The sequence below is a fragment of the Heptranchias perlo genome, chromosome 8 (assembly GCF_035084215.1).
Source record: "Heptranchias perlo isolate sHepPer1 chromosome 8, sHepPer1.hap1, whole genome shotgun sequence".
Classification (NCBI taxonomy): domain Eukaryota; kingdom Metazoa; phylum Chordata; class Chondrichthyes; order Hexanchiformes; family Hexanchidae; genus Heptranchias; species Heptranchias perlo.
The window spans coordinates 16,634,464-16,661,952 of record NC_090332.1 but is presented as its reverse complement, the minus strand read 5'-3'; the positions used below and the strand labels follow the sequence as shown (position 1 = coordinate 16,661,952).

General features: G+C 41.4%; 1 protein-coding gene across 1 annotated transcript in view; it reads right to left on the bottom strand.

The window, feature by feature from the left end:
* Window positions 1–27,489, bottom strand: part of LOC137324303 (formin-2-like) — a 315,087-nt gene that overhangs the window by 108,829 nt on the left and 178,769 nt on the right. Inside the window, exons 12-16 of the mRNA XM_067988446.1 lie at window positions 14,686–14,780; window positions 14,361–14,490; window positions 4,851–4,997; window positions 782–841; window positions 479–599 (exon numbers count right to left, since the gene is read on the bottom strand). Of these exons, the coding sequence (XP_067844547.1) occupies window positions 479–599; window positions 782–841; window positions 4,851–4,997; window positions 14,361–14,490; window positions 14,686–14,780 (553 nt within the window). The remainder of the gene's footprint in view (window positions 1–478; window positions 600–781; window positions 842–4,850; window positions 4,998–14,360; window positions 14,491–14,685; window positions 14,781–27,489) is intronic.

Below are 27,489 nucleotides of genomic sequence, written 5' to 3'. Positions count from 1 at the left end.
AAAATGTAACAGCAAGTTCGACCAAATGAACACATTCCAAATTTTGCTTCAAACACTATTTACTAAACACTCCAGCTTTAGTCAGTATAGTTAGCCAGTCGGCTTGTCTGGATTTTGAGATATTATTGTATCGAACTGCAATTATGCTTAATACTTCCAATCTGGCCAAATAAAATATGCAAATTGCCTAAAACATTTACTCGAGCTAACACGTTCTGTAAAGACAGCGATGATTAGAAGTGTTACAGATCAGAGTATTCACCATGGACAGATATTACAAAAAACTCAATGACCTTTGAGTAATACTTGTGCAAAAAATTTACAACAGGTATTTGTAGTGGGCAAATAGTGGCCACAAAGTTTTTTGATTTGGCAATCCTTCAGCTCTGAGGTGGCCTGTTAGCAGCTCCAGTCACTGCAATGAAATAGGAAGAAATGCACACTGCTCACAGTCAGCAATAAAGAGAAAATCATTCACCTTTCAAGTCTTTCTTCAGTTTACGGAGGTCCTTCTCAAAATCCTCAAACTTCATCTGGGAAGCTTGAAATATGTCCTGTGGTTCTGGCATAGGGAAGATACTTTGTTCTGTACCCGCATCCTGAGACAAGACATTTGGAATTTAGGAACCACAAGAAAATTTTTCGTGGACCTTGCTACCAACTATGTGCATGATTACATTTTAGCAAAACTAAAACATTCACTGTTTATAAATAAAAAATATATTCAATTACCAGAAATGTAATAATCTGTTAAGATTATTCAGAAATATTAAAAACATACCTTGTCAAAGTTACGCAAATAATACGAAACCAGGTAGAACAGGAGGTTAATGCTGTTATCCTGAAAGAGACAAAAGTCACTGGCTATAAGATGATATAGTGGAACCATGATTACCAGCCACAATGGAGGGGGACAACCTTGGCAAATACAGAAATTGGTGAGCGTCCCTAAATGACTGCACATACCTTCCACATTCACCTCAGTCCGTCCTAGCAGCACTCACCTTCATTACACATGCCAGCAAGACCAGTTGGCCTTGCAACAGCTGTGAGCTCCCCCATGCACTCACTGAACCTACCACAGGCCTGAGAGTGCCAGTCAAAAATGCAATGTGCATTCACCTCCAGTAATCCAGTCAGCAGTCTCTCTAAGTGCTGACCTCAGCAAAGCTGCCATCTTTTTGAAATGAATCCAGTCTGCCTGACTAAACGTGCTTCTTCGCTGGTGAACAGCACATTTAAAATCGGCAGGCACAGGCTATTGATTTTAAAGTTGGCAGCGTTACTGACAGTGCTGACTGCATTAATGGAGGTGAGCCCATACTGCAGCTGGCAGGATGTGGTCAGCATCAGGGCACCGTTTCGGTCACTTCCCTCAGGTCTGCAGTCAGGTCCGATGCCACGAGCGGCTGCGTGCTGGAGAGGGGCACCGTGAGACGGCAGATCATCTGATTGCTCAGCTGTTGTGGAACCAGCTGATCTATGCTGGCAGGGGGACGATGATCTGGAAAAAAAAATATTCTGGCAGCCCCAACTCCTGCTGCTCTCCTGTAACCTGCAAAAATGCTCAGATGAATCAAAAACACATAATGGTTGCCAGGATGAGCTAGGCCAAGATGCCTTGCTTGAGAACCAAATTTCAATTCCAGTGCAACCCAGTGATCTGAGGTGACCTCGCATGGTTTTGAGCAATAGCCTTAACATTAGATTGACAAAAACAATTCATTCAAATAGGGTTAGATACACCAGTTTCTTTCAGCAGTACAAATTGCTAACCCCTGTTTCTCAAAAATCAAATGCATTACCTATGCTTTTAGTCAGCATTGCAAATTTAACAGATTACACCCATGTACAAATGTTCACAGCCATATATACCATCTTTATGCCTCCTGTTTAAAGTATAGTAGAATAACCTCAATTACCAGCACACCAATTATCCACTTTGTCAATTATTCACCAGAATTGTTGCAGGACAGTGATGCTGCCTCATTTGACAGCCCACTCTCATCAATCGCTTCTTGCATGACATTAACTAAACCTCACTGCTCAAGAAAGATTTAACTCAGTTTATGCTGTTAGTATTAAACTTCTTTTCACTTTAGTGCCAATTGATGTACTGTATATGCAAGACAAAAAAAATTAGGAACTCTGGATTATCCAGCTGAGGGTCCCCTCCATTATAGCAGATTCCACTGTAATGGTGCGAATCCCTGATCATGGAATATTGATGAGAAACAAGCTATCTGGAAAAGGGTGTCATTGTCAGTATTCTTTTGAAGATAAGTTACAAGAAATGCTGATAATCCACTGCATTCTCAGTTTTTCTCTGTACGTTTCTAAATGCTTGTGACATCCATTCATTGTATGACTAACATGGAGGGATTACAGATGATGTGTAGGAGGTAAATTATCAATATAGAGTGTCATTAACCCAGAAGTGCTTCAGTGATGTTGTCATTCCAACTATTCCTGTTAATTCAGCTCCCACACTGTCAAGGATTATTAACTCCTCTCATCCCTCAATTAAATCATTGGGATTCACTGTTTAAAGAAAACAAAATCCTTATTTCAAAATTAATTTCAAGGCTCATGCTTTAAGCTATGATAACAAGTTCAAAGAACTGAACTTGTTCTCATTTAGTAAGGATTGAGGGGACATTGTATCGACCTTGTGTATGTTGAAAGACATTAATAATGTACAGGCAACCAGGTATTTAAACTGTGGTCACAGCACAAGGGCATGAATGTACAAAGTTGACAAAACTAAAGTAAAATTAGGAACTACAAATATATTAATAGATATAGGGAATGGATTTTCGTGCAATGTAGGAAATTGTATTTTAGGAAGTTAAGTGTCTGGGTTAAGATTCAGATATTGATGACTGAATACTCTGGGAACGACCCATGGCTCCAGTCCTGCTGGGAATTAAAACTAAGGTAACCGGTGGAACACAATTGGATGGAGTTGAATATGCATTCTGATGATAGTTTGGGAACCAGCAGTTTTGGGATTTATTTCTCACAGCTTATTTATGATTATTCACCTCCCATTAATTAAGATGAAGATAGTCAACAACTGTGCCAATTAGATCTGGTCTGTTGGAAGACGTAGGCTCACTGGGTCTGAAGACCATTTCTTATTTTAGTTTTGTACACCCTTCCAAGTTAATCAGAATTCTTTGTAACTGATTTTTAAAAGGAATACTGATGGCAAGACTCAAGTAGATTTGACCAAAATCGGTCAGAATTTCACATCACTGCTAATGACTCAAAACGCTTGCACACTCTTGTGCTGCTATTGGCCAATTTGCTGTGAAGTGATTCAGTACATTTTGAAAATAACCAAAGAATAAATTTATAGCCCACAGTTTCAGTAATTGGAAACAAATTGAGGCTGTTCTGTGCTACTAAGGGAAATGAACTCATGTTAATCTCTTTAATGAGCTATTTTTGACAAATGTGCTTATTTCCTTCAGCTCCCCCAACGTTGGGCTCAGCAACCTCTCCAACCCACATCCCAAGTATGTCATCAGCCGTTTTTGCCTAAATAAAAGTATTCAATAACTTCCCTCTCTCCCCAATGGCCGTTTCTATTTCTTAAAAGGCTCCAATGGTTATAGTCCCTTTTTTAAACTAAAAGTAACTATTTTAAATATCTTGATGAAATGAAACACCCATCTTGTTCAGTATTTATTTGCATGCAGATTAGGAACTGCAGCTCTTAAAAAACCCTTAAAAAGGTTTAACGAAGTTTTAGTTTTCAAGATTTCAAAGGCCATTTGCATCTTGCCAGAAATATTTCTGACCAGTGCTTGAACAATCGGCATTTACTCAAAATTATGTAATTTGTGTTTCAACCAGTAATATTTGTTTTACATACATTACTAAGAAGTCAGTAGCAAACCTTTGCCTACAAGGCCATCCTGTAGCCTGTGAAGCTAGCTCTGCTGTATACCACCTGTGGAGAGAGCTGCATTTAAAAAGGACTTTTTCTGACGTGCATGCAACATAACAGTGATAGCCTTAATGTTTACATAGACCAAAAAGTAACTTTTCCTTATGTGCCCTTTAACCTATACGATATTATATGGGTGCAGTCTTCTTCAAAAGACGCTACTTCGGTAAACACATAAAAGCCAGTGCTGACAGCCGTCCCCCTCGCTCTCTGGCCACCAATATTTTTGCTCGAGTGTGCAGCCAACATCGAGTAGAACCCACGTGAGCCTGTTGAGCCAAGAACATCTCTTCCTGGATGGAAAGCATCACTTCCAGTGCCCACTCTCCCAAATGCTGGAGACAACCATTACAAGAGAGGCCTGATAATTTAATTTTAGTTAATGACTTGGGTCCAGCAGGCATGAGCCATCATCTACAAGCATAAATGCTCAGGATACAGAGATGTCCATACTATTGCATTTTAACCCAAGTCATCAAATAACCAAATAGTCTGTCCCAAAGAGCTGTCTGGAGCACATTTTCTGCAGTTAACTGTCAATTACTGAAAGTTCCCCTAATTTAGCCATGGAGACTGCCTGTATGACTAAGCTTCCTTTGATCACAACACTAATTTACAGCAATAGCTGGAAGATTACTAATGCAATTAGATTTAATTTAAAAAGGCAAAATTCCACAAACTGCACTGTGTGGATGATATTTTTCCATTTTACACCAGTGTGAGAAACAGTTATATTCTTCCTCCTGATGTTATCCTGTTTATGCTTTTGTAAACCTCAAGACAAACCTCAAACTGCGTTGAGCACCAGAGATAAAGCTGCGCTGCTCAACATGGCAAGCTGCTTTGTTTGGATGCAGCCAGGCAATCTCAATTACTGCAAGCATCATATACTTACACTGCTCTTGACATCTCGCAGCTTGGGAAGGATCTCTAAACCAAAGCCATCTGCCTGGCCTCGACTTCTGTTCCCACCATTCATGTAGTTTCCAAATGCAAGAATCAGACTCAGCACCTGTTTTACACTGGCACTTGTTTGGAGTGTCTGAGGCAAGAGTAGAAAAAAAGTTACTTTAACAACTTTGATTTATTGCTCATTAATTGGCCCTGAAATACCTGCATCAATGTGATAAAATCGGCCCTTTTGAACAATGAATCATACTCATTCAAGACTTTTGTTCCTCTCAGGTGATTTTCCTTCAATTTCAAAATGCCAAGCAAGTGCGGGACAATACACATTTAGGCCATTGCCAGTTTTTGAACCAATAGGGTATTTATTTTTCGGTACACGTGGCACTGGCAAAGATGTATTTCTTGCCATTTTGCTAGCATTGATCCTACAACTGAGTGGTTTGCTAGGCCACTTCGTAGTAGCATTAAGAGTCAACCACATAGTGGGAGACCAGAACCACATGTAGGCCAGATCACAAAAGGGATGGCATCTTCCCTCCCTTGAAGGCCATTGAGTGAACCAGTTGGGTTTTTAAATAACAACCCATCAGCTTTCATTGTCATTTTTGTCCTGTGCTAGACCACATATTAATAGATTTGTTGACTTCAGTTTCTCAGCTTGTCCTAGTAAGATTTGAACTCATGACCTCTGGATTGCAAGTCCTATACTATAACTACATTACCAGTCCCTATTACACTGGTCACAAAACATAACATTTTAACAATATTCAACTTTGTACCAGTGTGCCTGAACAATATGTTTTCTTTAAATAAACTTGGGAAAAAAAAACAAATCTATCCAAAATAAATTAAATAAGGTCATCCAAATACTCTCCAATGTAATACTAACCAATTCACTTGGTCTGATTTTTCACTGAACTTTTTTTCTTGCTATATCTGATCTTATCGAGGATGATTGCATTGACATCCTGACTTTGACAAACTTGGCTCACTGTGGCAAAACCGTGCCTTTTCACTAAAGCCTGATTATACTTTCCACCACCTGCCCCACCCAAACAGGCAGCCCTCGTCACCAAGTCACACCTAGAGATCTCTCACTACTCCTCTGGAACCTTATTCTCCTTTGAGCACTCCACCTTGTTCCACCACTCTTACCTTTCATTTTAAGTCCCATTGTCTACTGACCCAAGGCCCACCCTCCCCAAGATACCTTCCTTCCCTCTTTCCTCCCTTGGCCCCTCCACTCCTCATCCTCAGTGACATCAATCTCCATCTCAGCTCCTCTTACCCTCTGAATTCACTGCCCTCCTGTCCTCCCTAAACCCCTCTCACCACATAAACTCTCCTCCTAATATTCAGGGCCATCCCTTTAACTTTTCCATCTCCCATGCCGCTCTACGCCCATGGTCTTGATCGCTGACAAGGCCATCGCCGACCATTACCCTGTATCCCTCCACCATCCACATCCCTCACCTACTTCTGTATCTGTCCCTGTGGAAAAAAAACTCTCCAACTGCCCTTTTTGAACTCCCAATATTTTTTTTATTATTATGCCTCAAGTGCCTATGCTAAAAATATATAAATGCAAGTTGCTGTTAGTGTATTTGTGAAGTAGAAAATTGACTTCTTAATAGGAAGTAGCAACACAAAATAATGTGCAGCATTCCAAAGCTTAACTATTTCCATTTTGCTTGAAATTTTATTCAATCGCTACTCCCTAAATCAAGTACCTCAAAGGAAACTTTACTTGAGCATAAAACACATGAAATTTATTTTAAAACCTCTGCCCAAATAATGTCCAAAATAATTCATTTTACCTCACATACACACAACATAGAATCTGTTCCAAATATACAACAATGGGAGCACTTCGGGAGCACAGCAGAGTGGAGCAGCTTTAAAGAAAGGCACGAAGAAAAAAAAAATTGAAAACCGATGTCACAGACAGCAGAACCAAGGATTAGAAGCTAAGTATCTGATTTATTTATTTATCTTTATATTTAACTATATAGGAGTTAAGGGGCTACTAACTTGCTAATACTTTATTAAATTAATAACTTAAACTAGGTAAATTAATTAGTTTAAAAAAACTAAAAGTAAACCAAGTGAATTAATTACATAAAAACTTAAGTAAATAAATAAAACAAGGTTAGATAGAGATGACAGGGCAGGTACTGTGCCGTAACTGCAACAAGTGGGAGTTTGTGGAGAGCAGCGTGATCCCAGGCAACCGCATCTGCACTAAGTGTCTGCAACTCGACGAACTTCGGCTCAGTTGTTGAGCTGGAGCCAGAGGTATGGACATTGCAATGCATTGGGGCGGGGGAAGAGTTATCTGGACACTTGACCCAGGAGGCAGTCACACCCCTTAGGTTAGGTAATGGTTGGGACAGGAGGATATGACTGCGAGTCAGGCTGGTAAGGGGACCCCAGATATAGTCATGGAGGAATCTCAGCCTTTGCCCTTATTTAACAGGTACGAGGTACTCGATACCTGTGTGCTTGAGAACAAAGACTGCTGGGAGGATGAGCAAATTGACCACAGCACCGTGGTACAGGAGAGCATTCAAGTGGGGGGAGCGAAAAAGAATGTGGTAGTGTTAGGGGATAGTATAGTCAGGGGGATAGATACTGTTTTCTGCAGCCATGACCGGAAGTCCCGAAGGCTGTGTCGCCTGCTCGGTGCCAGGGTTAAGGACATCTCCTCTGGAGAAGTACTTGAAGCAGGAAGGATCCAGTTGTTGTGGTCCATGTCGGAACCAATGACATAGGCAGAACTAGAAATGAGGTTCTAGTGAGGGAGTTTGAGGAGCTAGGGTCTAAATTAAAAAGCAGGACTTCAAAAAGGTAATCATCTCTGGATTACTACCTGTGCCACGAGCAGATTGGCATAGGGACAAACAGATTAGATGGTTAAATGCGCGGCTGGAAGGATGGTGTGGGAAGCAGGGGTTTCAATTCATGGGGCACTGGCACCAGCACTGGGGAAAGAGGGAGCTGTTTTGTTGAGACAGGCTCTACTTAAACTGTGACTCCTGTGACTCGGCCAACGTTGTCTACCTCATACGTTGCAGGAAAGGATGCCCCGGAGCATGGTACATTGGCGAGACCATGCAGACGCTGCGACAACGGATGAACGGACACCGCGCAACAATCGCCAGACAGGAGGGTTCCCTCCCAGTCGGGGAACACTTCAGCAGTCAGGGACATTCAGCCTCCGATCTTCGGGTAAGCGTACTCCAAGGCGGCCTTCGAGACACACGACAACGCAAAATCGTCGAGCAGAAATTGATAGCCAAGTTCCGCACCCATGAGGACGGCCTCAACCGGGATCTTGGGTTCATGTCACGCTACAGGTTACCCCACCAGCGAACAAAAGCTATCTGTTTTTAATATAATGGGTCATTTGCTGGCTTTCTCTGCCTTCCGGATGTTTCTGCCTCTCTCTCTTTTTTTCCTGTTTGTTTTTTTGTTGAATGTGTATTCGGGGCTTCTGTAGGTGACACCTCTCTGTCTGAACACGGTGATTGCCTTGGCAACGGGCAGTTGCAGGGGCAGTCTGTAAACACCATGTATTGTTCTATATGTATAAATGCGTAGGCTTCGAGGAGCTCCTGAACATTTACCTGAGGAAGGAGGAAGCCTCCGAAAGCTTGTAGATTTCAAATAAAAATTGTTGGACTATAACTTGGTGTTGTAAAATTGTTTACAATTGTCTACTTAAACTGGGCTGAGACCAGTGTCATGGTGAAATGAATAACTAGGGCAGTAGGGTGGGAAGGGGAAAAGATGGTTCCGGTAAGGGTAAATTTAAAAGTCTGAAGAGAAAAGCCAAGGCTGTAGAGCAGATTAACGATTTGTGTAAAAACAATCAGAGTGTCAGGAAGGGACAGAGAGCTTAATGAAGGTAACAGGGCATTAGTGTCTAAGGTCACTTCAGGGAAAAATAGTAAAAAGTTCAAATTAAAGGCACTATATCTGAATGCACGAAGCATTCGTAACAAGATAGATGAATTAATGGCACAAAGAGAAAAATGGGTTTGATCTAGTCGCCATTATTGAGACAAGGTTGCAGGGTGACCAAGGTTGGGAACTAAATATTCCAGGGTACTTGACTTTTAAAAGACACGAGAGAAGTAGCCCTGATAAGAAAGGATAAGATGAAGACAGTAGTGAGAAAGGATCTTAGCTCAGAAAATCAGGATATAGAATCAGTATGGGTGGGGCTAACAAATAACATGGGACAGAAAACACTGGTGCAAGTAGTTCATAGGCCCCCTAACAGTAGTTATACCGTTGGACAGAATATAAATCAGGAAATTAGAGGAGCATGTAACAAGGATAATGCAATAATCGTGGGAGACTTCAATCTTCATATAGACTGGACAAACCAAATTGGCAAAAACAGTTTGAGGATGAGTTCATGGAATGCATTCAAGACAACTTTCCAGAACAATATGTTAAGGATCCAACTAGGGAACAGGCTATTTTAGATCTAGTATTGTGTAATGAGACAGGGTTAATTAGTAATTTTCTAGTTGAGGATCCTCTGGGGATGAGTGATCATAATATGATAGCATTTCATACTGATTTTGAGAGTGATGTAGTTAAGTCCAAAACTAGGGTCTTAAATTTAAACAAAGCCAATTACGTAGGTATGAGGGGTGAGTTGGCCAAGATAGATTGGGGAATCAGATGAAGAAATATGACGGTAGATAAGCAATGGCAAACATTTAAAAGGAATAATTCATAATTCTCAACGAATACACATTCCCTTGAGGAATAAAAATTCCACGGGAAAAGTGATCCAACCGTGGCTAACTGGAGAAGTTAAGGATAGTATTAGATTAAAAGAGGAGGCTTACAATGTTGCCAAAAAGAGTAGTAAGCCTGAGGATTGGGAGGGTTTTAGATACCAGTAAAGGATGACCAAGAAATTGATTGAGGGAGAAAATTGAATGAGAGTAAACTAGCAAGAAATATAAAAACAGATTGTAAGAGCTTCTACAAACATGTAAAAAGGAAGAGATTAGTGAAAGCAAATATGGTCTTAGAGGCAGAGACAGGAGAAATTATAATGGGGAATAAGTAAATGGCAGAGACCGTTAAACAATATTTTGTATCTGTCTTCACAATAGAAGACACAAAAAACATACTGGAAATAATGGGGAACCAAGGGTCAAATGAGAGTGAGGAACTTCAAGTAATTAAGTTTAGTGAAGAAAAGTACTGGAGAAATTATTGGGATTAAAAGCTGACAAATCCCCTGGACCTGATGGCCTACATCCTAGGGTTTTAAAAGAGGTAGCTGCAGAGATAGTGGATGCATTGGTTGTGATCATCCAAAATTCCCTAGATTCTAGAATGCTCCCTGTGAATTGGAAGATAGCAAATGTAACCCCACAGTTCAAGAAAGGAGGGAGAGAAAAAAAGTTTTTATTCCTCTGGGGAATGCATATTCATTGAGAATTATGAATTATTCCTTTAAAAATAGACCAGTTAGCCTGATATCAGTAATGGGAAAATGCTAAAATCTATTATTAAGGACGTAATAACATGGCGCTTTGAAAATCATAATATGATTAAGCATGGTCAACATGGTTTTATGAAAGGGAAATTGTGTTTGACAAATCTAATGGAGTTTTTTTTTGAGAGTGTAACTAGCATGGTAGATAAAGGGGAACCAGTAGATTTGGATTTTCAAATGGCATTCGATAAGGTGCCACACAAGCGGTTGTTACGCAAGGTTAGGGCTCATGGGATTGGGGTTGATGTATTAGCACGGATTGAGGATTGGTTAACGGACAGAAAACAGAGAGTAGGAATAAACGGGTCATTTTCGGGTTGGCAGATTGTAACTAGTGGGGTGCTGCAAGGATTAGTGCTTGGGCCTCAGCTATTTACAATATATATCAATGGTTTGGATGAGGGGAGCAGTGTAATGTATCCAGGCTTGCTGACAATACATAGCGAGGTGGGAAAGTAAGCTGTGAGGAGGATGCAAAGAGATATAGACAGGTTAAGTGGGTGGGCGAGAATGTGGCAGGTAGAATATAATGTGGGGAAATGTGAAATTATCCACTTTGGTAGGAAGAACAGAAAAGCAGAATTTTTTTTTAAAAAGGTGAGAGACTAAGAAATGTTGCTATTCAGAGGGATTTTGGTGCCCTTGTACATGAATCACAGAAAGTTAACCTGCAGATATAGCAAGCAATTAGGAAGGCAAATGGTATGTTAGCCTTTATTCTAAGGGGGTTGGTGTCTGAGAGTAAAGAGGTCTTGCTGCAGTTATATAGGGCTCTGTTGAGACCACACCTGGAGTACTGTGTACCTAAGGATATATCTGCCTTAGGGGAGGTGCATCGAAGGTTCACTAGATTGATCCCTGGGATGACAGGGTTGTCCTATGAGGATAGAATGAGTAGAATGGGCCTATAATCCTCTGGAGTTTAGAAGGATCAGAGGTGATCTCATTGAAACATAAAATTCCAAGTGTGCTTGACAGGGTAGATGCTGAGGGGGTGTTTCCCCAGGCTGGAGTGTCTAGAACTAGGGGGTCATAGTCTCAAGATAAATGGTCAGCCACTTAGGACTGAGGACAGGAAAAATTTCTTCACTCAGAGGGTTGTGAATCTTCGGAATTCTCTAAACCAGAGGACTGTGATGCTCAGTCGTCAAGTATATTCAAGTCTGAGACCGATAGATTTTTGGGCACCACAGGAATCAAGGGATATGAGGATAGGGCGGGAAAGTTGAGGTCGAAGGTCAGCCATGATCTTACTGAATGGTGGAGCAGGCTCGAAGGGCTGTATGGCCTACTCCTGTTCCTATTTCTTACTAAACTAAATATACAGATATATATAACAAGAGCTAAACTAAATTTCAGGTAAGCAGATAGTAAATTTATATAAAATGACGGGATAGCTGAGACCCGTTGCCTGAAATTCCTGTGCCATGTGGGAACTCCAGGACACTTCATGTGTTCTGGATAAAGGCGTGTGCAGGAAGTGCTTCCGGCTGCTTGAGCTCAAGCTCAGGGTTTCTGAGCGTGAGGAGCGGCTGGAATCACTGCAGGGCATACAGGAGGCTGAAAGTATCCCGGATCGCACGTTCCAGGAGGTGGTCACCCCGCAGCCACAGACAGTTCAGGAGGATATCAAATGGGTGGCCATCCGGCAGGGTAGGAAGAGGCAACCGTGCAGGAATCCTCCGGGCGTGTGGCACTCCCAAACTGGTTTACAGTACTGAATACCGGAGAGAGTGATAAAATCTTGGAGTGCAGTCCAGAGCAAAGTTACGGCACCATGGGGGGCACAACAAAGTGTAGAAATGCAGGGTCATAGGGGATTCAATTAGCAGGGGTACAGACAGGCCTTTCTGAAACTGCCGACATGAGTCCCGCACGGTGTGTTGTCTCCCTAGTGCCAGGTAAATGATATCACTGAGAGGGTTGATGATGGTAGTGCAGTTGATACTGTGTATATGGACTTTCAAAAGGCGTTTGATAAAGTACTACATAATAGACTTAGCAAAATTGAAGCCTGTAGGATTGAAGGGGCAGTGGCAGCATGGATACAAAATTGGTTCAGAGACAAGGCAGAGTGTAGTGGTGAATGGTTCTTTTTCATACTGGAGGGAAGAATACAATAGTGTCCCCAGGGGTATTAGGACCACTGTTCTTTTTATATGACCCGGACTTGGGTATACAGGACATGATTTCAAAGTTTGCAGATGACACGAAACTCGGAAACGTAGTGAACAGTAAGGAGGATACTAACAGGCTTGCAGGACAGACAGACAGACAGACAGGTGAAATGGGCAGACACATGGCAGATGCAACTTAACGCAGAGAAGTGTGAAGTGATGCATTTTGAAGAATGAGAAAATGCATTATAAATTAAATCGGACAGTTTTAAAGGGGGTGCAAGAACAGAGAGAGCCGGGGGTGTACGTAGACAAATCTTTGAAGGTAGCAGGACAAGTTGAGAAGGCTGTTAAGCATATGGGACCCTGGGCTTTATAAACAGAGGTATACAGCACAAAAGCACGGAAGTGATGATAAACCTTTATAAATCGCTGGTTAAGTCCCAGCTGGAGTAGTGTGTTCAATTCTGGGCACCACACTTTAGGAAGGATGTCAAGGCCTTAGCGAGGGTGCAGAGGATATTTACTAAAATGGTACCAGGAATGCAGGACTTCAGTTATGTGAAGAGAAGCTGGGATTGTTCTCCTTAGAGCAGGGAAGGATAAGGGGAGATTTAATAGAGGTGTTCAAAATCATGCAGGGTTTTGATAGAATAAGTAAGGAGAAACTTTCCAGTAGCAGAAGGGTAGCAAAACAGTGGACATAGATTTAAGGTAATTGGCAAAAGAAACAGATGCGAGATGAGGGGAAATATTTTTACACAGCGAGTTGTAATGATCTGGAATGCGCTGCCTAAAAGGTGGTGGAAGCAGATTCAATAACAACTTTCAACAGGGAATTGGATAAATACTTGAAGGGGAAAAATTAGCAGAGCTATAGGGAAAGAGCAGGGGAATGGGACTAATCAGATAGCTCTTTCACAGGTACGATGAGCTGAATGGCTTCCTTCTGTGCTGCATCATTCTATGAATCCATGATAATTACAAAACACTTCGTTCTGTGCTCTGAGAGACAATCACATTCAGGCACTTCACATCAATTAGACCTCAATGATTATGGAACTGAATTGCTACAAGTGTATTTTTCTTTCTGCAAGGTGGTTAAAGCGTATGAAAATAAATGTAGAAATTGTTTGAGTCATGACACAAATACTGATACGTCATACCAGCTGTAATCTGCTGAAACCAGAACTTGTACACGAGACATGGATAGCATTAAAAGTGTTTTAAGCTTGTACGTATTAAAACCAAAATGAAAAACAGACAATTCTCCAACCAAATTGTACAGATACACAAGGGAAAGTGCAGAAAACCCCCCCCCAGCATATTCCAATTGTGACAGAGCCTTCATGTCTCCCTCTGGATCACCAGATTAAACTAGCAATTGGACAGTTCCCCACTGTAATGCTCCATTTATATCTTGCTATTGAGACGTAAAGGTTGTTTCAACAGTGAGCACCACTGTTTACATCAAGACCTACTAAGTAATACTCACCATTTATTATGGTAAACTATTTCCAAACATCTTAAAAGTTGATTTTGTTTCCACCTTACACTTTCAGGAGTACATTTAAAATTTCAACCAAAAAAAAACTTCTAATTTATGTTCTTGCATTTTTTACCCCTAAAAGTCTTCAAATGGAAAGAGTTTGGTCCAGACCCCATCACCACCAATAAAGGTGGTCTTTAAGAAGACAAAGAACTGTGTATGTTAGGAAGTGCATGTTTTATATAAACGTCCTTTAACAAACCATAAAAGGTAACATTAAAAAGGCAGGAGCAAAGACTCAGTAGCCTTGGAAGTTTATAATGAGAATGGGGTGTACATTCTGTTTCATGTGAAGAAACCTACCTTGCACAACTTGTCCATTATTTCAAGCTTACGGTTGATAGCAGCAATATTTTCCAAGAATGTGGATTGGAAAAGGATGCAAAACACTCGTTCAGAGAAATTGACAATTTGAGCCAGTTCATGGAGGAACCTGATGGGAAAAGAATAATCAGCCATAGCATGTTTCTAAAATTAGAAAGCTCCAGACTTCCCGCAGTTCCCTCCCACATGTACGCCAACAGGCAATAAAATATCAGAACCAAGTGATTAAAAAGTAAACATAAATGACATCAACGGTTGAGACACAACAGGCCACAGAATTAAATGCTGCTTTGAGAAAGCTTACTGCTCAGGTTTGTCCAAGGGCTTGGCATGCTCTTTGTCTTTGGATGACTTTTGGATCTGCTTTTCGATTTTCTCCAACTCTTCTTGCTGTGCTCTCTACATACAGAAAAAGAAAAGTTCACCAGTTAAGCCCCACAAGAGCATTAATTAGGGGAACTTAACTTGCATATGAGCATGTCCTGTCTTTGTGACAACCTTGATCTCTCCTTTCCTACCTCAGACGACAGGCAATTTAACAGACTTGCCTGGCCTCCTCTCTGCCTTGTTGAGAGCATTTTCACCTCTATCTCACTGTTCTAAATGACTGTTCCTGCTCTTCTGATTTCAGAGCTTGCACAAAATTGTCTGGGCCATAGTTCTCCTGTTTCTGACCTTAGCTGCTGTCACAAGTTTGTCAGCCTTCAACTACTTTTTGAAAAAATAGGATTTGATTAATCTTGTCAATTTTCTCCTTCTGAAGTACAGTGCCTTGCCAGCCATTATTCATGAGGCTCAATGGTGTGTGTTAGCAAGTTCATTGACTGTGGCAGGGGGGGGGGGGGGGAGGAAAAGGGGGCAATTTTAGGTTGAGTCATTCTCACCCAATTCCACTGGAGTGGAGGCCCTTGCTAATTTTACTGTCATCCTGTGCCTGACCACGGAGTGTTTCAGCTGCTTGCGGTGTCTCTACCATTGCCGTGACTGACATCAGCTAATCAAGTGCAAAATGCAAGAATTTAATTGATTTAAAACCTCTCTTTGTGCATCGTTATTTTGAACCCAAGACCTTCCTGACCCTTACGGTTCAGTCCCACACTACATGCTGAAATTATTCACGACATTTTACTAAACAGTAGGTTAAAACACAGTGTATAAATGGATTTGTGCTAAGATGTAGATTGGAACCCAACCCACCTGGTAGGAAACTGACAGAAGCGGATCGGCCGCTTATTTTACACTCTGCCTGATTAAAAACTTTCCAATGTACAATGAAAAACAAAATACAAAAATTGGGTGGGGTGCAACAAGGACAGCCGATCCAATCAGATCGCCCGCCTGGTGAGTGAGGCTAAAATAATCCCACTTCAGCGGTTCATATTCGTGCGTGCACCTTAGTAAGATTTCACAAAGTGATCCCTTTGAAGGTTTGCTGCAAAGGGGTGTTAATGGCTACAGTTTTGAAGGAAGGGAAGTAATACCTGTGCAAAGGGAGCCATTAATATCACCAAGCATTCGGTTATATTAAGGAAGTTTATGTGGTCAGGAGTTTGGTTGGGAGGGATCAAGGTGAGAGGAGGTAACTAAGAAGAAAATGAGCCTGGTAATTGGGGGGTGGGGGTGGGGGTGGAGTGGCAGAAGCTAAAAATAGATGTAGAATCAGTGTTGGGTTGAGGAAAATGGAAGGGGGGGAAATGAAGACAGACAGGCAGTGAAGTAGACAATCTCAACCTAGAAGATGAAGAGTTCCATGAGCTGTACACACTTAGAGGTGAGGGTGGAAGAGGATAAAAGAAATCTGGTATTAATCTTTACCCTTCAGGATAATTTGGAGAGAGAGAGAGAGAGCACAAGAATAATATATTAGTGGGGGTTGATGCAGTTCACCTATTCAGCTAGATCAGGACGATGAAAAAGTCCAGAGCCAGGATTTGGTTGCTCACAGGATGTTGACACATTCATCCAGAATAAGGATGTGGAGAGGAATGACCCTGCTCACAAGGGAGTGAACAATTTGCAAAGTGATGTGAAGCGGGCCAGTGGCTCGAGACCAGCCGAGCAGGTTGGAAAATGCAGAGGGGAGGTAAGAGGGACAGGAAGGTTACAAAACATTAACTCTGGGGCATGACGTTTGTTGGTAAATGGTGACCAGACTGACAGTATTACAAAGAGCTCTTGTGACTTGTTTAGTACAGATTTTTTGAACTAAAATGACTTGGAAGTGAAGAGCTTTCTAATTGAAAACAGTACCATAGAAGCATTACATTCCAGAAAAAGTGTGATGCAGATATCATTCATCAATAAAATACATGACTATCTGCAACACAGGAAGACAAATATGTCATCAGTACCTTTGATGAGCACATCACCACAAAAGTCATGTTTTAAGGACAAAGGATTCTCAGATATTTTCAACAATGTATAATTTGCACAGGGATAGGAATTTACAACACTTTTCCATTAGCACAACACTTGAACCATTTGAGTCAACTGTTTATGAAGGTTTAAACATTTAACAGCTTTAGTATATGGTCCCTGCTTTTGATAAGCTTGGGTTACTTTATAATACAGATGAATGTATTCAACAGACTTGGTAACTTCCAAAATCTCTGAGTGCAGTGTAAGCACTCATTTGAAGCAGAAGGGGCAAAAGGGAAACCAAGGGATCTTTCGTTTAACAATAAATTTAGGGTTTTACAAAGGAGGAATGGTCTTGGTTGACAATGCTTAATCAATACAAATATTTGTAATTATCACAGCTCATAAAGAACTACCGTTGCATATATTGCAGAGGAGTCACAATCATTTTCTCCTCTGGTGCAGAGCACAGAATTAGATTCAGAATATAGAGGAAAGTGAGGTCATCTGAGTGTCTCCTCTTGTATTTAGTTTTTTTTTGAAGCAAGATGGTACTAAAAAGAAGCCATCATAGTATCTGGACATCATCTCTATTACTATTGAAACCAGAAGTTAAGTATTTCTTGGCACAGGACTTTACCCAGAACAAAGTTCATATTGACTACCACTTAAAGTAACAATGCACTCCTACATTATTTGGCTTAGTGATGTCGAACTCCAAGCCGATCTAATTAACAGCACAGAATGACTTCAGTGAGGAATGAGCACACTCCTATTTAGGAGGACTACAATTATTTGATTGATCTGTGGGAATTGGGTTTGGCTGTGGGGGGGGGGGGGGGGGGAGGAGGGGAAAGGAAGGGACTATTTCCCCCAAAATTTACTAACCCAGTTAAGTCAGACATGCCTTACCTTTGTGATTCCATTTATGTTTTTTTTTCAAGCTCTCAATTCAGGCTATTGGTCATTTTAAAAAAATAACCTCACACTGTTCAGGATGGTTTATGTTGAAAACAGCTGAAGAGCCTATTCCTGCAGGACACTATATTTTATACATGTTATCTGTAGTATTTATTAGAACCTGATTTTGAAAACAAAGTGTTGGCAGATCAACTATATTTAGCTATCTTAATTTCATCCTTCATCATAAATTTCCTCAAAAACATTTGGGTTTATTGGATCTGGATCAGTCCAGTCCATCTTCAACAGTGTCCCTGGCCTATTTGATGTAACAGTACCAGCAGCATGGGAGAAGAGTCAGAAACTGAAGCTGTATTAATACTGTCAGCATCCAAGCTGTGGCATTTTTTTCCAAACATTTGACAAACTGCTTGGTCTCTGAGCTATATTTTCCCAACCCATGATAGAGAAGTCATGGCTTTTTTCATTTAGATTCAAGAAGGTTAAGGGGTGACCTGACCAGACCTTGGGGAAACTCCATGCTCTTCTTCAAATAGTGTTATTGGTCTTTAATGCTCACTAGAAAAGGCAGAGCAACTCAGTTTAACATCCCATCCAAACACCTCTTACAGGCTGCTCCCTACCACTACAATGGAAGGCTAAGCCTAAATTATGCACTCAAGTTCTGCTGTGGGCTTTAGCAAATCTTCTAACTTAGATTTGAGTGTTACCAACTGAGCCAAGCTAACAGTAATAAAAAGAAATCCATTACCACCATCTCAGTAGTCATTTTTCCTGACAATACAGAGTGTGAAATGAACGGTTCCAGGAAGTGCTCATAAAGATAAAAGTCCAATCTTCACATTGGTTTTATTTTTAGGAAAGGGGACGCGCTTTGTAATTACTGGATTCCTGTCCTAACAAAACAATGGTTTGCATTTTTTTTTGAGAAATTCATCATGTTGATGAGACGCTCTCACAGGCAGCCAGAGTCAGATTGCATTCTGTTACTTTAATGTGGATTTTTTTGTGATCAAGTTACAGACAAACCCAAATACTGTGGCTCTGGAGGGCAGACAAGCTGGCAGGGACTCGAGTGCAAAACCACTTCAAGCATGTCCGACCAACCATATCCTGCATGCTTCCAGTACCAGCTTCCAGCGAAAGTCACAGCATGAAAATTCCAAACATGCAAGTGAAATATTTTCATTAATGCCTGTAATATGACAAAAAGATTGTGCAACAACAGGACAATTGGGCTGTAGAAAAATTCAAGTCCTATGTGGGATTTTTAAAATATTAAAAGTGTGTGCATTTTACATGCTGCATAGAGGCCACCCTTGAGGTACAGTCTTTGAAAAGCATGATGAAGCACTATGACAAAGGAACTTTCACGCAAGCTAGCGCAAGTGAGAATTTTCGCTTTCATAAAAGACTGCAGAGAATGTTCAATCAGCATATATAATTTATACGATCTTGTCTCAACCAACTAAAAACTTGTTTTGGTTTTCGAAGTTACTTGCAGCATTGGTACAGATCAGTTATTGCTTTAAATTTCATTACATATACACTCAGGTCTGTGACCCAAGATATCAAAAAATAGTTTGGTTTTTTTAAATAGAAACTATCTTCCCTTCTGATAAAGCACTAATTTTAATTAATTGTGCCCGTGACAACTCATTTCATACCAATTATTAACTTGATATAATTAATTGCATTTTGTCCCACTGCAACTATGAAATACGGTCCTAGAATTTGCTAGGAAAACAGCAAGTTCATGTCGCTCACCATTATTAATGCATTAAAAACCCAGCAATTTGTTGTGAGGAAGAGATACGGCGTGAGCTGTGAATCTCCACTAATTGCTGGACAATTTGCATCGCACCGTTAGCCTCGGGAAAACAGGAGCTCGCCGTCAACCTTTGAGTGTCAAGCAATTGCTGAATTTGCGCTGTAAATACGAATGAACCTCATTGCAGACATATAGGGCTGGTAGTTAACAACCTAAGGACTGTTTTAATGATGAGATTTATGTTCCTGACATGAAACTCAAATTTGGAGGCCCAGAAAGGGAACAACTGAAACTGTGCAGTCTCACTCCTGCAGGTACCAAATTGTTCCCAAAGGTTTTGTAAATTTTAAATTAAAAATTTGTTCCTTCTTACTTTTCCTTTGTCTCGGCTTTCTCTCTCTCTATCCAATAATTCATTCCCTCTTTATTTCTCTTCCTGTATCTAATTTGACTCTAATTCACTCTATTTTCTTTTCCGTCGTTCACTGTTTCTTTCTCTATCTTTACATTTTATTGGTTAAGGAGATAGACCATTGGACCAGATGCTTGAGGCGCCAGATACCCCGTTGACCTCGCTACGCCAATATCAATTCGCATTTCCAGCAAATAGCAGCACAAAAATACCACCATCTGAAGGGTGAGGTAATAAATCCAATTCACAGCATTTCATCGCGAGATACGCCATGAAATGGACAGTAAAAGGCAGAATTCCTGCAGTATGCAATATCGATACTCTTAATTATACCTTCATGCTTTAAATACACACACTACCCCCACCCCCCCCCCCCCGATGTCCCAAAGTGCTTCACGGCCAACAAAATTATTTTTGAAGTGTTGTCATTATTGTTTTGAGCAAATGTGGCAGTCAGTTTCCAGACAAAGTCCCATAAACTGCTCATGAGATAAATGGCCAAATAATTTATTTTGCTGGTGGTTAAGGGCTGTATGTTGGCTGGGAAGTGAGAGAACGCTTCTTTGAAAAGTGCCAGAGGCACTTCTACTCTACCTGAACAGGCGGATGGTTGTTTCGTTTTATTGTTTCATCTGAAAGGCAGCACTTGCAACAAAGCAGCACTCCTTTAGTGTTGCATTGGAGTGCCTTACTCAATTATGTGCTCAAGTCATGGAGCAGAGCTTGAAACCACAACCCTCTGATAAAGAGGAAAAAGTGCTACTTTTGATGGTGTTAAGGTAGGCCCAGGAAATATTCCACAGCACGTTTAGTGAACAGAAATTCCTTAGTCAATTAGAATTCCATAACCACAAATATCGTAATTTTATTCACTTTATCTGAACAGCTCCTTCCTCCCCCCCACCAAAAAAATCTTTGGGCTAATCAAGGTCGAGGATGCCAATAGAGCACATTTGCATTTTGCAAACCAATGGTTTTTGTTGTGAACTTCTGTCCATTACGATCTTTGTTAACACTGCCCCAGGTCTTTACACATTAAACCAGAATAGAAAAGAAAATTCCATCCCATCGGCCTGGGCTGCATTCAAACCCAGGCCTCATCCCAGCAGGTCGAGTTATATATTATTGCCCTCTACCATATTAGAGGCTTAATATCTTCGCGTGATCCTTCGTTACCACTAAGAAATTGAATCCATGTAACTTTGCACATGATACACACCTGTGATTGAAGAGTTCCCGGTGAACAGAATTAAATACAACTTGCCACACTGAGTAACTACGTTCTAATTGGAAAATGTTTGCAGCTTTGGCACAACACAGGAACCGGGGAGCGCGTGCGGGGCAGAGAGAGAAAGAAAGAGAGAAAAAGAGAGAAAGGAGAAAAAGAGAGAAAGAGAAAAAGAGAGATCATGAATTGAAAGGGCAACCTATTCTATGATTTCCCAGGTCACTCAGTGCTGTTCTGAATTTGACAAGCAATGCGACAGCCATCTTGGTCAGCTTTCCCTTGCTGCAAGGAGAGTTACCCATCCACTTGGCATAGTCCCAATGCCATTATGCAGCAGCGCAGGTGCAGAGCTGCATGCTATCATTCTCTCACCCAGGTACGTAGGATTCATTGCGTTGCCCTACGAAAAGCTACTCTGACTCGGAACCAATACCTCTGAACTGGCCACTGAACACTCACTTACAAGCAATGCCGCTCGTGCAAGCTACAAATTTGTGACTACATTACCACTTCAGATTCTGCAGCAAGAAGGGATTCCCCACCCCACCATACATCAGCAATGGAAGAGTTAACTTTGTTTTGCAATGATTTCACTTCATTTTACCAAGACCCATATTTAGGAAACTCGGATATACTGCCAAGACACCCACTAGCAACGTATTATTGACACAAGTCCACATATCCCTCTACATAAATAAAGGGAAATCTCATGAGGAAAACTTGGTATGATCACAGAACACACTTATTATAAAAGAATGTATTACTTCATAATTATTTATGATTTATAGCCACTGTCTGAATATTTAGGAAGCATTTCATCTTCTGAATCATTTACCCTTTCCAATTTTATTATACCCATATGGTCTAGGGTTTTTCTGCAGACATGATGCATCCTGGCAATCTTTTTCTCCCTCCCTTGCCAAAGTCATGGTCATCTGGTTTAGTTTCATTGAAAAAGTAAACAAGACAATGCCATCTTGGAATGGGAGTAACATTTCCAAGACCTCTCTGCTCTACAACTTTAAACCTTATGTGCAAGAATGGGGCTTGCAGTTTTCAAAGCATTGCATGTCAATTTATCAATGTGTTTCATTCTTTGCTAAAATATTCATTAGTAACATACGTAATGTTCATGGGAGAGCCATCGAGATTGCAGAATTATTTTTTAATTTAATGGCCGGCGCGGACACGATGGGCCGAAGGGCCTCTATCCGTGCTGTATAACTCTATGAGACTCTCTATGACTCTAAAAGGGAGTGAAATGAAAGTGTTTAACTTGTACCTATTTTTCACCTCAAAACCAGTCTATCGCAGTTAAATAACCAGGTACATCAGATTTGTTCCTCAGACCTTTTTAAGAGTTAATCACAGTGTGTGCGTGCATACTTTTAAAAAAAAACTTGTATTTGCCTCTAACTTTAGGTCTCCCACTGATGCCCATTACCACAAAACAAACTACTTCCTTCAGCTGTGCAGAAGAGTCTAGCCCACAGGCTTCATGATGTCACTCTGCCATTAACCAACTGAAGGAAATGGCATCTATCACCCTTTTTTGTGGCAATTTAATTTCCAGGATCAGTTATCTTTGTTCTTTAAGCTCTTTTGGACTTCTACTGCTGCCATAAGAGGGTGGGCTGACTGAGACTGGCAAGCTTATTCACAAGTCCACTGTCAATGCCCCTTGGGCATTCGTATTAAGGCGGAGTTAGGTGAATTCCTGATTAACAAGGAAGTCCAAGGTTATAGTAGATAGATGGGAAAGTAGGGTTGAGGTCACAATCAGATCAGCCATGATCGGGCCAAATGGCCGACCCAGGCTCGAGGGGCCAAATGGCCGACCCAGGCTCGAGGGGCCAAATGGCCGACCCAGGCTCGAGGGGCCAAATGGCCGACCCAGGCTCGAGGGGCCAAATGGCCGACCCAGGCTCGAGGGGCCAAATGGCCGACCCAGGCTCGAGGGGCCAAATGGCCGACCCAGGCTCGAGGGGCCAAATGGCCGACCCAGGCTCGAGGGGCCAAATGGCCGACCCAGGCTCGAGGGGCCAAATGGCCGACCCAGGCTCGAGGGGCCAAATGGCCGACCCAGGCTCGAGGGGCCAAATGGCCGACCCAGGCTCGAGGGGCCAAATGGCCGACCCAGGCTCGAGGGGCCAAATGGCCGACCCAGGCTCGAGGGGCCAAATGGCCGACCCAGGCTCGAGGGGCCAAATGGCCGACCCAGGCTCGAGGGGCCAAATGGCCGACCCAGGCTCGAGGGGCCAAATGGCCTACCCAGGCTCGAGGGGCCAAATGGCCTACCCAGGCTCGAGGGGCCAAATGGCCTACCCAGGCTCGAGGGGCCAAATGGCCTACCCAGGCTCGAGGGGCCAAATGGCCTACCCAGGCTCGAGGGGCCAAATGGCCTACCCAGGCTCGAGGGGCCAAATGGCCTACCCAGGCTCGAGGGGCCAAATGGCCTACCCAGGCTCGAGGGGCCAAATGGCCTACCCAGGCTCGAGGGGCCAAATGGCCTACTCAGGCTCTTAATTCGTATATTTATATGTTGGATGCACAAGTTACCACTCATACTGGACTATCGTGTAAATTTCCCACCCCTCCTCCCTCCTTCTTTTCACAAACACTTCAACCCACTGTTGGAGGTGCCACATTTCAGACGAGACATTAAACCGGGGTGCTGTCTGCCCTCTCAGTTGGTAGTAAAAAATCCCATGATTCTATTTGAAAAGCAGAGGAGTTCTCCCCAGTGTCCTGGACAATATTAATCCCTCAACTAACACCTAAAACAGATGATCTGGTCGTTTATTTAATTGCTGTTGTGGGGCCTTGCTGTGCGCAAATTGGTTGTTGCGTTTCCTACGTTAAAACGGTGACTACACTTCAAAAGTACTTCATTGGTTGTAAAGCGCTTTGGGGCATCCTGAGGTTATATAAATGCAAGTTCTTTCTTCAGTCAGTTCAGTGGTGTTCAGAATTAGGAACGCAGCAGGTTGGAGGATGAGAACTCTCCTCTCACTGTGACATTGTATGTTACTGCATTAAGCCACAACCCAGGTTTCCCCCATCCCCTCAATTTACTTTCAACTCTTTCCCTGAAGCCATCTCCTATTGAGGTAAGATGCCAACAGCTGTTTGGTACTTCAACCAAGTGCAAGTCGAGACACAAAATGTGAGGTCAACTGATTGAGAGAACAGGGCAGTGTTGACATGCACATTCATTCTTTCCAGGAGTCATTAAATCGCAATAGGCCCGATTTTCCCTGTTCCAGGTCCAGGAGTGCCAAGGCTAACTGTTGTACCCCAACTGCTATCCCAGCAGAGAGATCACTCTGCACAAACCAGGAATCAAACCTAAGTCCTTCTAGTTTTTAAGGCTTACAACTACATTTTTACACCGTAGAGCATCAGGGCACATCTTTCTCTAAGATGGAATCCTTGGCTGGCATAAGGTAACCCATATTGCAGCATGACAAAGAGGACTGAACTTGCCCAATGAAAACAGACAATTTCAAAATATTTGAACAGGCAGTGCCGTGATGAAAACACATTTGCAAGCAAAACCACAAAAGTACCTAATTTACATGATTGTCAACATTTGTCATTATGATGTTACCACATTATACTCTATACCAGTTGGTTTCTGTGAACTAGTAAACTCAGGACAGTCCCAGGATCATTGAGACCAAGTGACCAACACGGTGTAATGTGACAAGCTGGGACCCCAATACACAACCAGAAATGTTATAGGGGCTGCTGTACGCACACATTATACAATAAAATTACACTTGAATAATCAGGCATAAAAAAATGTATATGCTGAACAATTTTATAAAACCACTATATCTACAGTAATATACACAAATTTTCAAAACTAGAGGGACAACTTTTCATCTCTGGCTCTGAAGCATGTGTTTATTGCTGCACGACGACAACTGAAGCACATGAGCTGTCAAAATGCTTTGCATAATTCTGAAAAATGGCAAACTTAGCAAAAAATAGCATGACCACTCTGTTTCTAGCCAATGGAGAACAGATCAAAATGAACAAATCAAGATGACTTGAAAGAGGAACACTATTTTGTGATCCATTTCAAATGATTGAATCACAAACAGAATCCTGTCAATTGATGTGAAGCACGTGCTGCAGTGCTAGAGAGGGGGAACAAAACATTACTGGCTGGATTTCTCCACTCGTATGACAATGTTCCCTCTCCCTGCAGTGCCAATAGTAATTAACTGTGTAAACAATTTTACAACACCAAGTTATAGTCCAGCAATTTTATTTTAAATTCACAAGCTTTCGGAGGCTTCCTCCTTCGTCAGGTGAACGACGTTCACCTGACGAAGGAGGAAGCCTCCGAAAGCTTGTTCACATCGTTCACCTGACGAAGGAGGAAGCCTCCGAAAGCTTGTTCACATCGTTCACCTGACGAAGGAGGAAGCCTCCGAAAGCTTGTGAATTTAAAATAAAATTGCTGGACTATAACTTGGTGTTGTAAAATTGTTTACAATTGTCAACCCCAGTCCATCACCGGCATCTCCACATCATAATTAACTGTGCTCAGTTATCAAGTCTCAAGGGGGAAGGGAGGTGGGGGAAGCATTATGCAAAGTGCAGTTGCAAACTAGTGTTATTCCTTTCATATGACCAGTGCTTGCAAAACAAGTTCCAAGAAATTTATCCACTAGCAAATCATATCTTTACCACAGGCACTATAGTTAGCAGGAATATCATGACCCTTTGAGAAAAAGTCATTAACAAGCTAGCTTTTGCCATAATATAGTGGCACCTGGCTCCAAATGAATTGGTTCAAATTCCAATTATTTCTAAATAGGTCAAGTTAAATTCAAGCCTTTGATCATCTTTCACCATAATGCAAGAAATATGAGTATACATTTACAACTGTTAAATATTAATTTGCCAACATCAGCTTCCTTGGTACCATTAAGCAATGCACATTAAAAATATATCGTGAATATTTGGAAGGGTTACATCACACACTTCAGCGAAACTAAAATGTAATTCCTTACTTCCTAGCTGCCCTGAATATATTGCTCTTTTTTAAAATGTTAATTTCTGCAATATTTTAACTAACTCCCAAAACACTCATGTAATCACAAACGTGTACACTTCAGCATTTATTTTTCTTTTAAAAAAAATATAATTTCCCTCAACTCGAATTGTACTCAAACAAAGCATTGCTCTTCAAACAACAGAAAGAGATAGAAATGGATATAATAGCTATTTATGGTTCCTATTTTTTTTGAGATATCTCTGCACAAGAAGCAAAATGTTCAATAAACACTCCTGCACTTAATGTGTCTTGGCACATTTGTTAATAGTTAAGATGCCACTACTGGGTCTGTACAAAAACAATGCTTTATTGCAAAGCTGCAAATCTGCCAACTGCCAATTCAATTAGCACCTATAACTCTTTGGCCTTCACCCCTCAAACACACACGAGTTTTTCAAATATAGCTTTTTTTTGTGGGGTGAGGAAAACAGTGGGAAGGGAGAATAGAGAAAGTTGTAGTACTGGTCATATTGGTTGTAGGTGCGTAGTTAATGTATCAGCATGATCTTTGTGATCTCACCCAACCATTAGGCTCCTGCCCTCCAGACCTGCCTCCCTAGTTTCCTCCAACTCGTCACTTCACTGTGCTTTTAATAACCTCTTTAAAAAACCTCTCACTTTGACCATGTCACCTCCTTTTCTCCCCCTCCTACTTGATGTTCGTTGTTCTTCTTTTTCAATATAAAGCATTTTGAAACATATTCCTGCAGGTGAGTATTTTAGAAATTCAAGTAGCTGTTATTTCCTATCAGGCAGCTATTTTTTTTAAAAATCAGTCATAAAACACATTTTACAGAAGTATTTTTGAGCTGAAGAGACAGAGAGCTATTCCTTACAATTGTTAGAAACCAGAACCATTAATACTCAGTATCTGCAATGATAGTTCCAGGGCGTATCTCTGCTAACCTACTTTAAAAGTGCCAAAATGGCCATCTCAGATATCCCCCAATTGAAGGGAATCTGTGTGGCTGCTGTCTTTCCAGCACATAACTAATCTCTGATTAGATTTTAGTCATCATCTCTAGGGGGAAGTCCACAAATCAAAAGTCTTAACTCCATGTTGGTTGGGTTTAACTGTTAAGTGTTCATTGAATTTAAGTGGGGGGTGGGAAAGAGAGCAGAAGAGGGGGAAAGTAAAAGCATTAAATACTATTCAAAGTTTAAAAATTCACACACTGGTGGAATGTAGACAATTCACATTCTGTTTAATGTTATATCAATTGTAGACTTGACTTCCAGAAGCAACTTTTTACTGTCATTTAATGGTTTGTTGTCTCAATCACTTCAGGCATAAAATCCAACCAAGAATCAAGTAGAGTGTCAGCCTATGAAGATGGTCTTTCTTTG